Source organism: Dermochelys coriacea, chromosome 13, assembly GCF_009764565.3.
Source record: "Dermochelys coriacea isolate rDerCor1 chromosome 13, rDerCor1.pri.v4, whole genome shotgun sequence".
Classification (NCBI taxonomy): domain Eukaryota; kingdom Metazoa; phylum Chordata; order Testudines; family Dermochelyidae; genus Dermochelys; species Dermochelys coriacea.
Genome location: NC_050080.1, coordinates 4,665,450 through 4,676,595, shown reverse-complemented (window position 1 = coordinate 4,676,595; position 11,146 = coordinate 4,665,450). Strand labels below are relative to the sequence as shown.

At 47.7% G+C, this 11,146-nt stretch overlaps 1 protein-coding gene across 6 annotated transcripts in view; it reads left to right on the top strand.

Annotated features, from left to right (window-relative positions):
* The first annotated feature begins 8,131 nt into the window (after window positions 1–8,131).
* Window positions 8,132–11,146, top strand: part of UCKL1 (uridine-cytidine kinase 1 like 1) — a 41,439-nt gene continuing 38,424 nt past the window's right edge. For 3 of the 6 annotated variants that reach the window (XM_038369370.2, XM_038369366.2, XM_038369368.2), the window contains exon 1: window positions 8,133–8,289. In XM_038369370.2, the coding sequence (XP_038225298.1) occupies window positions 8,219–8,289 (71 nt within the window). In that variant the 5' untranslated portion in view covers window positions 8,133–8,218. Of the gene's footprint in view, window positions 8,290–11,146 lie in introns of all 6 variants that reach the window. The other 3 variants (XM_043495645.1, XM_038369369.2, XM_043495646.1) reach the window with 2 other exon arrangements.

Sequence of the window (11,146 nt, the reverse complement as noted above, 5' to 3'; positions counted from 1 at the left end):
CTGTGCAGTGCCTAAGTTTCCCCATCTGTAAAATGTGGATAATGCTGCTGACTGCCTTTGTAACATGCCTGGAGTTCTGCTGAGGCCAAGTGCTGGTATTATTAAGCAGTTGATTCTGCAAAGTGTTGAGCAGCCTCAGCTCCAGCTATCATCCCCCGGGTAGGCACTCAGATTAAATCTTAATGCTTAAACAGTGGCTAGCTTTTCCTTTGGCATGTTCACCTGCTGGCCTCACGGCCTCTCCTCCCAGCCTGGTGCATCAGCCACAAGTGACTCCCCCCATGCTAGGAGTTAGATTCCAAACAAGCCAAGAGGGTAGGGCCTGGAGATGATGCATTCACTCTGCTAGTGGGCAGGCGCTATCTCCAACCCCACCCTGTCTCTGCAAGTCCACCAGAGGTAGGACAGCTTCCCCTTAGCAGATCAGCTGGAGATGCCACCAGATCAGGCCACCTCCTCAGCTTGTTGCCCACTTTTGGGGAGTGCAGAAGGTCCTACGTTTCCCCCATCAGAAGCTTCATACGGGTTCTGTGTCTCTACTAGCTGGAGGGTTATTCATTTGTCTTGCACCGTAGGCTCAGTGTGGTACTGGCATGCCTGCAATACCACAGGGGCAAAACAAGTTTTCATATGAAGTCTCTCAATATTCCTTGAACTCAAGTCTCCACGTGGATGGAACCCACATGCTAAAGCGCCAGTCCAGTTCCCTATAGGACCCCCGTCTTCCTAGCATGAATGGATCTCTATTAATAGAATATGAAAGTCCAAGTACAGGGGCTATAGACTTTGGAGGTGCTACTATGCTCCTCCATGCATCAAGATTTGGTAGAGAAATTCACAAAGTAGCCTGAGAAGATTTTCTACCTGAGCTACTTGAGGGGAGTCCTTTAGAGTTAACAGATTACATTACAAAGAGGTAAGCAGATGCATCCTTCTCCGCACTTATACAAATGGGCTGGGACCCGGTAAGCCTAGATAACTAAACCTGCTTGGGGCAACTGCAGGCTGGGTAGTTTCCCAGCCAGGGATGCAGGCAGTAAGAGGCATTGCGGCTGGCAGCTGGCACCACACGCTGTCTATATCCTTGGTTTTGTTCTTTTTTAAACACCCTCTCTGTGTTCACAGTACGGGTAGAATAATGAATGGCTCTGGAGAGACCAAGTGACAAGCATTTTCCAGCTGTTCCAAGCCTGCCTGCAAAGCCCACAGCTTGACAGCTGCCCCAGCCTCTCGAGTGTTCAAACAAAAAGCTGTTCTTGCTGAATGAACCTCACTCATCAGCAACTGGGTCATCTGGGCTGAGCCAACGGTTCAAGATGGTGGCCCCGCATGAAAGCATCAGGTGAACAGAACCTGAATGCTGCCCCTCAGGAGGGAGATCAGAGGGATGTGCTCTTGGCAGGCGGGTGGGGGGGGCGTTTCTTTGCTTGGCCAGGGTGGGGATGTGAATAACGAACACATCTCTCTCTAGCCCAGTGCTGGCTGCCAGTTCCTCAGCTGGGACAAGTGCCAGCAGGGCAAGAACTCCTGTCATTCTTTCAGGAATAATAGAGTCGTGCTGATCACTGCACAGCAAAAAACAAAAGGCCACACTACTCTGTTAGGCCCATTGGTTTAACCCGCTCGGCACTGAAGCGAGAGGTTTCTAGGAACTTGGGCCAGTTCAGCCAGACCGTCAGGCACAGTCAGCTGGTCCCTGTATTAGACCTGGATGTTTTCCAACTGCAGGCCCCATCCCCAGCAACCCCCACCGGACTAAATTTCCCCTCCTGGCCCTGAGAACAAGCCTCTGCACTGGTCCTGGTGATCACTGCTGTCCATGCCCCAGGCCAGAGGTGGCCAACTTGTGGCTCCTCGGTTCAGAGGTTAATATGCGGCTCCTTGTATAGGCACCAACTCCGGAGCTGGAGCTACAGGCGCCACCTTTCCAGTGTGCTGGGGGGTGCTCACTGCTCAACCCCGGCTCTGCCACAGGCCCTGCCCCCATTTCACCCCTTCCCGCCCCCTCCCCTGACCCTGCCATGCCCTTGCTTCCGCCCCCCCCCCCGAGCCTCCTGAACGCCATGAAACAGCTGATCAGGAGGTGCAGGGAGGGGGGGGAGGCGCTGATTGGGGGGGCTGCCGGTGGGTGGGAGGCGCTGGGAGTGGGGTGAGGGAGCTGATGGGGGCTGCTGACGTATTACTGTGACTCTTTGGCAATGTACATTGGTAAATTCTGGCTCCTTCTCAGGCTCAGGTTGGCCTGAACAGTGCAAGGCCTGGGCTGTGGGTTAATGCACCCTTAACGGACAGGTTTATCAGGATCAGCGAATCCCTCTGGTAACTGGGAGATTTATGATCTCTGGCTACTAGGGGAAGAGGAAAGAGCTCAGGTCTCCTGAATTTTGAACCCCCTGACTCAGCTCCTCCTCTGAGGGAACTATTCTCTCTGGGGAGATAAGGAGAGGGGGCATGAAGTAGGAATCACCATAGAATCCCATCCTCTTTCCACTAGAAGGAAGGTCAGTGTTAAACCGGGGTCAGTTTAGTGATTAGCAGAGTCACCTCCCCCAGTGCAGACATACATTTCCACCCATCACCTTGATTTAGCTGGTTGAGGTCAAGTCTGGGGGAGACGCATCTGATCTTGACACGCCAGTCCCTATGTCAGGCTTCCGCATGCTGTATTTCAGTCACAGCCCCCAAAGGTTTTCATTCATGAAAATCTCCTGGGAATATGCACATGCAATTCCTTTCCAGCCACTGGATGGAGCTGTTGTTATTCGAAACCTCTCCTGGTTCCGTTAGCCCCCCTGGCTCTGGTTGATGCTCCCAGGCGGCTCTGATCCAGCACAAAAATAGAAAGTTGAGACCTCGGGAAATGTTCTTCCCCACCTGAGAGGGAAAATGGGGATCATTAAAATAAGACATGGGAATGTGGCGAAGTGTTTCCATGGACAATGCCTCCCACTCTGCGAGAGATCAGCGATGGTTTCCATAACCAGACAGGTTTCAGAGTAGCAGCCGTGTTAGTCTGTATTCGCAAAAAGAAAAGGAGTACCCGTGGCACCTTAGAGACTAACAAATTTATTAGAGCATAAGCTTTCGTGAGCTACAGCTCACTTCATCGGATGCATTTGGTGGAAAAAACAGAGGAGAGATTTATATACACACACACAGAGAACATGAAACAATGGGTTTATCATACACACTGTAAGGAGAGTGATCACTTAAGATAAGCCATCACCAGCAGCAGGGGGGGAAAGGAGGAAAACCTTTCATGGTGACAAGCAAGGTAGGCTAATTCCAGCAGTTAACAAGAATATCAGAGGAAAAGTGGGGGGGGGGGGTGGGTTGGTAGAAATACCATGGGGAAATAGTTTTACTTTGTGTAATGACTCATCCATTCCCAGTCTCTATTCAAGCCTAAGTTAATTGTATCCAGTTTGCAAATTAATTCCAATTCAGCAGTCTCTCGTTGGAGTCTGTTTTGAAGCTTTTTTGTTGAAGTATAGCCACTCTTAGGTCTGTGATCGAGTGACCAGAGAGATTGAAGTGTTCTCCAACTGGTTTTTGAATGTTATAATTCTTGACGTCTGATTTGTGTCCATTCATTCTTTTACGTAGAGACTGTCCAGTTTGGCCAATGTACATGGCAGAGGGGCATTGCTGGCACATGATGGCATATATCACATTGGTAGATGCGCAGGTGAACGAGCCTCTGATAGTGTGGCTGATGTGATTAGGCCCTATGATGGTGTCCCCTGAATAGATATGTGGACAGAGTTGGCAACGGGCTTTGTTGCAAGGATAGGTTCCTGGGTTAGTGGTTCTGTTGTGTGGTGTGTGGTTGCTGGTGAGTATTTGCTTCAGATTGGGGGGCTGTCTGTAAGCAAGGACTGGTCTGTCTTCCAAGATCTGTGAGAGTGATGGGTCGTCCTTCAGGATAGGTTGTAGATCCTTGATGATGCGTTGGAGAGGTTTTAGTTGGGGGCTGAAGGTGATGGCTAGTGGCGTTCTGTTGTTTTCTTTGTTGGGCCTGTCCTGTAGTAGGTGACTTCTGGGTACTCTTCTGGCTCTATAGGCCCAACAAAGAAAACAACAGAACGCCACTAGCCATCACCTTCAGCCCCCAACTAAAACCTCTCCAACGCATCATCAAGGATCTACAACCTATCCTGAAGGACGACCCATCACTCTCACAGATCTTGGGAGACAGACCAGTCCTTGCTTACAGACAGCCCCCCAATCTGAAGCAAATACTCACCAGCAACCACACACCACACAACAGAACCACTAACCCAGGAACCTATCCTTGCAACAAAGCCCGTTGCCAACTCTGTCCACATATCTATTCAGGGGATACCATCATAGGGCCTAATCACATCAGCCACACTATCAGAGGCTCGTTCACCTGCGCATCTACCAATGTGATATATGCCATCATGTGCCAGCAATGCCCCTCTGCCATGTACATTAGCCAAACTGGACAGTCTCTACGTAAAAGAATGAATGGACACAAATCAGACGTCAAGAATTATAACATTCAAAAACCAGTTGGAGAACACTTCAATCTCTCTGGTCACTCGATCACAGACCTAAGAGTGGCTATACTTCAACAAAAAAGCTTCAAAAACAGACTCCAACGAGAGACTGCTGAATTGGAATTAATTTGCAAACTGGATACAATTAACTTAGGCTTGAATAGAGACTGGGAATGGATGAGTCATTACACAAAGTAAAACTATTTCCCCATGGTATTTCTCCCTCCCACCCCCCACCCCCCCACTTTTCCTCTGATATTCTTGTTAACTGCTGGAATTAGCCTACCTTGCTTGTCACCATGAAAGGTTTTCCTCCTTTCCCCCCCCCTGCTGCTGGTGATGGCTTATCTTAAGTGATCACTCTCCTTACAGTGTGTATGATAAACCCATTGTTTCATGTTCTCTGTGTGTGTGTATATAAATCTCTCCTCTGCTTTTTCCACCAAATGCATCCGATGAAGTGAGCTGTAGCTCACGAAAGCTTATGCTCTAATAAATTTGTTAGTCTCTAAGGTGCCATGGGTACTCCTTTTCTTTTTGCATAACCAGACAGCTTTCCTTCAGTCCATTGTGATTGGGCCAGAGCTGTGAATATAAACAGCAGAGGAACTTTCAACCAACTGCAGGAGGAAAGGCAGGCTCATGACTGTTAAATCCCCAGTTCATTTGGGAGATTCAAACGTGCTCAGATAGCAAAACTCCCCGTTTGGCCCTCTCATGAGTAAAATTGAAAAGCCCTCAGTCTCCTTTCAGAGATCATTTGCTTGGCTAGATGATTGCTAATCCCGGATTCACTTTGGTTTTTCACCATACTAGAGCTACTTAATGTTAGACCCCGATCACTCCCCTGCACCTGCCCAAAGCCTCATTAAAGTCAACTATGGGGTGCAAGGGTCCCCTGTCCACAGACCGATTGCAGGAGATGGACCTACATTTGCATGAGCTTGTTTAGCAATAGGCATAGCATGGGCAGGCTCTGGGTAAACTTCCTCCATATAGTTCTGCTCCTGCACCTTAACTCTGGCTTGCAGCACCATTTGCTTTACACTAGCTGGTCCTGGCCTCTCTAATGCAGACATTGCCAGCTGGGTTTAACCGTGTGGTGTTTTGGTGATGTGCACAACTGGGAGCTATGATGAAATTAGTACTTGTCTTCTGTGGGAAGAGCTGAACTCAGATCGCTAGAGATGACAGGATATTGCACCAGATGACTGCACCAGCTATTCCACCAAGGTCGAGACAATTGGTCAGAGGGGCAAATCGTGACCCCTGCTGCTTCTGAATTTTGTGAGTTGGACCCATCTCCGGCATGAACTGTAAATATATATTTGTGGTAGTCAGTCTAAAGCAATGCTCCACTACCCCCATTTCACTTCCAGGTGTATGGTGTTACCTGGTCCTTGCAAAGTCCTTGCTTAAGTGTTCACAGCAGCTGGGGACACCAAAGATGTAAGAATGAGACCTGCCTGTAAGATCAGGTTTAGATTGCCAATAAAGTCCTCATCACTTTCTAATGCCTTTTTTGGCAGATCACCAAACAGGCAGCAGATTTAGTCAAATCTCCCTTAACGCAGCAGTTTGTCAACAAACCTGCAAGTTGGACCATTCGATCCCAATGAAATGAGGCTAAGGCCCTCTTTGACAGGAAGATTAGGAACATGTAAAGCAAGCTGGAGGATTTTCTGCATCTGCCCTTTCCCTTACCCTCTCCAAAACACAAGCCATCCTGAATTACACCCCATGCAGCTCACAAATTCAATGGGGACGTAACTCAGAGCAGATCTGGATCTAATAATATCTATATTGTGCCAGGTTCCATTGCGCCATGTGGCGTTCACCTTGGTGAGTATGAGGCCAGGCAGCCCTCCAGTGAAGAAGGGAGATGGCGCTTTTGCCTTCTCAAGTGTCTGCAAAGGGTCAATAGTTCACTTAAGTTTCAGGCAGTTCAAGAATGCAAAAGGCCAAGAATGTGCACAATGCCATGGGTAAGTGAGTGCAGCAGATCAGGAGCCCCCCTCCCCATGAAATTTGCATTGTTGAGCCAGTTCCTTTCTGAACTTAGCATTGTTTGCACGCATCTCTCCTTTAGCCTTCTCTGCGACTGATGCTATTAATGACTCAGCCAACAGCTGCACCTTGTGCTAGAGAGAAGGAGAGGAAGCAAGTGCTCTTGTCTGTTCTCTCAGCCTTGGCTAATAGTGTTTGTGTTTCAGGGGCTGCTAGATAATGTTATAATCACTATTTTCTATTTAAGTGCATTGGGGCAGGGAACCCAAGGGTTTTCTTGCTCCTTCATTATGCCAGGAGGGGAAATGTCTTTTTTTATTTACTGCCTAGTCACAGAAGAAAAGCAATCTTTGCTGTGTGGATGGCACAGCCATGTTGCTGTCAAAGAGACATTTTACCCTTTCGCGTTCTTTTCTGTTCCAGTATTTTCTTCTGTCCCTTTTGAGTCGCATTCATTCAGATTTGCAACTGTTTGTGGGAGAAAGCATTCCAGTAACCTTTGTGATCATGGAAAGAGAAACTAATGCCCTGATCCTGCAAAGCCACGTGCTTAGCTCTACACACTGTGTCTTCAATGGGACCACTCCTGGGATGTAAATTCCCCAGAATTCTTTGCAGGATCAAAGCTTCCTAACAATCAACCACATTATCTACCATCTGCTAATTCAGTTATGACAGCTAATGTATGCATCATTTCTGCATGAGCTAATAAATAAAATACACCTGAAGAGTGCCGAGATCAGTCATAGGCTTGAAGGAGGAATTATTGAGTGGAATTCTATGACTTGAGACCAGACAAGATGATCATCATGGCCCCTTATGACTTTAAAAATCTATGAAGGCTCAGAATGGAACCCAAATTCTGATGCTTAATTTAATAATACAGTAACCATTTGCCGTTAACCCACCACTGGTCACACACAATAGTCTAAGAATATACCCAGCTCATGTGACTTAACTTCCTTATTGAACTTACTGCAAGACCTGCCAAGTCTCACGCATCTAGGGAGGGAAGCTCATTGCTGATTACTGCTGAGGCAGTTTTTAAAGGCGCTCTCAGCACTGAAGGAATGTGCAGCCTGCCACTGAAGCATTTTAACTCTCACATGCAATTCTGGGAGATCTCCCTTTTCCCCAGTTTTTCCTGTTTACCACAGGGCCTGGCTGTTGACTTAGCACATGGTATAAAGTTATATAGCTCCAGATGTAGTAGGGCCACGATTTTGGAGGCTCACTGTTAAGTAGCTCTCCTATTTTGCAGGCCCGGTGTCCTCTACCTCTAATATTTTGCAGGCGGAGGGCTCTGGCATTTTGCAGGCTCGCTAGTGCACACTCTGGTCCTTTGCGAGCTCTTTTCACACTTAAACCCACCACAGGGCTTTGCGTGGCCAGTAGCATCTATCTCCTTGCTCAGCAGCCCATGACCTCCAACCCGCCCTTTCAGTTTCCTTTCCTTGAACGGTCGTTAAGTTTCCTCCTCTGCAAAAAAAAAAAAAAAAAAAAAAAACTACAACTCCCATGATGCAAAGGGCTCCCACTCTTCCGGCTAGTTGTAGTCCACCCATGGGTTCCTCGCCTTTGGGAGTAGCGCGTTCGCTCCCGCCTGTGAACTACAACTCCCATGAAGCCCCAGGGCGCAAGGAGCGTCCTGCCCCAGCCCCTCTCCCAACAGCTGATCGCGAAGCGCAATGGCTGCAGCCGCAGATGATGGTGGGGGAGAGGGCGTGAATGAGGAGAGAGGAGCGCCAGGAGATGGCAGGTAACTGGGGAGCCAGGGGCGGCTGGGTGGGTTGGGGTGCAGGAGGTGGGTATTTCTGTGGCTTGTTTGTGTCGGGGAAGGCTGGTAGGACTGGAGTCCAGGCAAGGCAGGACAAGCTCCCCTGAGCTCTCCAAGGGGAAGGCTTCAAGATGCATCCACTTTGCCCCTGCAGTTTGCTGTGGTGGGGACTTTCTGAGGAGCCCTGCAGCGCGGTGGATCTCTCTCTTCTGCATGGACATTAACCATCTCCCCGGCACTCCCAAGGGGCAGGATTTGCCCTAGGATGCTTGTCCAAACTTTCCCTTGCTTCTCTGTCGTGCAAGGTGCTGTGCGCCTGATAGGCACCCTCCTCCCCAGAGCTGGCTGCATTTCAGTGGGGCAGCATAGAGAGCATTTGGAAAGCGCACTGGGGATACTTCAGGGTGAAAAGTGTTTGTTTTTCCCCTGCCCTGTACTGGGCTGAATCAGACCTGCTCAGCTGCCTGGATGTCATAGGCCCTATGTTGCTAGTAGAGATTCTTCTTAAACTCCAGAATCTGGGGCTAGTACAGGAGATCTGAGTTCAAACCCAGCTCTCTGCATGAAGCTCCAAATGACTATGATGAGCCCAGTGATAACGGTGGAGTTCTTAGTGGGCTTCATGCTTTTTGCAATAGTCACTATTCAGAACTGTACAGTTTTACACTGTAAATGATAGGATGATATGCCCTGCACTCATTAGGGAATAGTGTGGTACCCTTAATTACTTGCAAATCTCAACTCTAAATATTTAGAGGTGACCAGTGTACGCATCACAGACTGCTCTTGCAAGGGTTATAAAATCTGCAGTTTTTCTGGGGTGAAATTCTAAACCCTCTTCTGCCCTGCCCCCTTCCCCAAAGTCAATGGCAAAATGCCCACTGCCTTCAGAGAGGTCAGGATTTCACCTGATGTTTATAAACACAACTGGAACCTTTCTGCACTTGTGAAATCTTTATCTGTTGCTATCTTGAAAACTGTGACAACGATCTCTGTGTTGAACTCTTTCAGTGAGGAAAGATTCTAAGTGGGCGTTAGTTTCACACACCTCAACATTAGCAAAGGGTTCTAGTCTGCATACACAAAACCAAGTAATTAGTCACTTTCCTTCTTATTGCTTTGTAAAATGGTCAACAGATTAAACTGCCGTGATGATTAGCTTTCTGGAAAATATTAAATTTAGCTGTTTGCAAATCATGTGTGTTTTTGCACATGTGCACACACCCCTTCCAAATATCATGCACTGTAAAAAGTGTCTTAACATTTGCCATTTTGGAAAAGACGTGTATATTTTTTCCCTACTCACATAACAGAAAAATGGGTGGATGGATTTTCCTCAAATTTTCTTTAAAAAAAAAAAAAAAAAAATTCTTTGGGTTGAGACCATGCATGGAATATACCAGCTCTAGAGGTGAAATGTTCAGAGCTCTGTGATGAGTGTCTACAAAGGGCATTTATAATAAATGCTGCAAAGTAACGCTTACTATAATGCAGTTCACCTTAGTCTAGTGGTTGGAGCAAACCCCTGGGGAGTCCAGAGTTCCCATGTGTTCTGCTCCAGATTAGTCAGCCACGTGACGTGTGACTGTGGGCAAGTCACTAAGGCCAAATCTTTCAAACTTGGGGGCTTAGGTTTTTCAGAGACACTGAACGCACTGATTTCCAGTTGTGTCAGTGACAAACAGACCACTTACTTGGGGGGAAAGAGAGACTCAGGCACCTGCATTTGAAAACGGTGTCCTTAACCTTTTGGTGCCTCAGTTTCATCAACTGTAAAATGGGGCCTATGAACACAATGAGTTTACCAGAGGAAGGAAGTGCATTACTGAGTAATAGCTAGAGAAGCTGATGAGTAGTTGGGTTGTACAACAATGGCTGTTTTAACCAGATAGTAGGGTATCAGTTACACTGACCTCATGGTTTCCTGTGTCCAAGCTGTCAGAAATGCAAAAGTGAACAGATCATAAACAGTGGTGAGAAGAGTGCATTATTTTTGAACTTCATTTAGATTTGATAATCAAAGTTATTAACAGAGGATAAACAAACGTGTGTGTGTGTGTGTGTTTGTGTGTGTCTGTGTGTGTGTGTGTGTGTGTGTGTGTGTTGTTCCATGGTGCCTGATTCTCTTCTGTTATACCAGTGTAGGGGAATAATAATTCCATCACACTCAAGGGAGTCACTCCAGACGAAATGTGGTGTATGTTTGTGGAGGGTCAGGCCCATGATTTTTAAATGATTGGAGCCCCTTTAAATGATTTGCCTTATGTAAACACTCCTTTCTGTCCAGGCTTGGGCTCTCTTCTCAGCTAGCGGCAATGACTCTGCATTTTTCCCCGTGGGCATGAATTTTGCATTCAAGTTGCTTAATGATTGTGGAATGGTGTTGCCATAGAAGGAAGTGGTGGTACTGTTGATCTCTGTTGTGGTATTTAAATATTTGGACATTTACCACTAGGGGGTGCTCGTGCCGTCCCCTGAAACTTGTCCGGAGCCGCAGATTAAGATTCTGCTGCTCTAGAGTGGAAACTTCTTAATTTTTTAACTCTTTGGACTCTAGAGCATTTTCATCCTGTGCAACTGGTGATACGGACTGGCTGTACCAGCGGCTCTGCCAGTGTCAGGAGTTGGGTCCTGCCTCTCACCAGGAGAATGGGACCCTATCCCTATCTTCCTTTCCCCGGTCTTGGTGCAGGTTAGCACTGCACGCACCAAGCCACAGTTACGCGTCTCGCTCTGGTGGTCGTGGCAATGGAAGGATGCAGAATGCTACTTCCGAGCTCCTCCCTTCTGCTCCTGGGCTGAAGCTGATGCTCTGATGAGCTGGTGGAGGCCAGGGAGG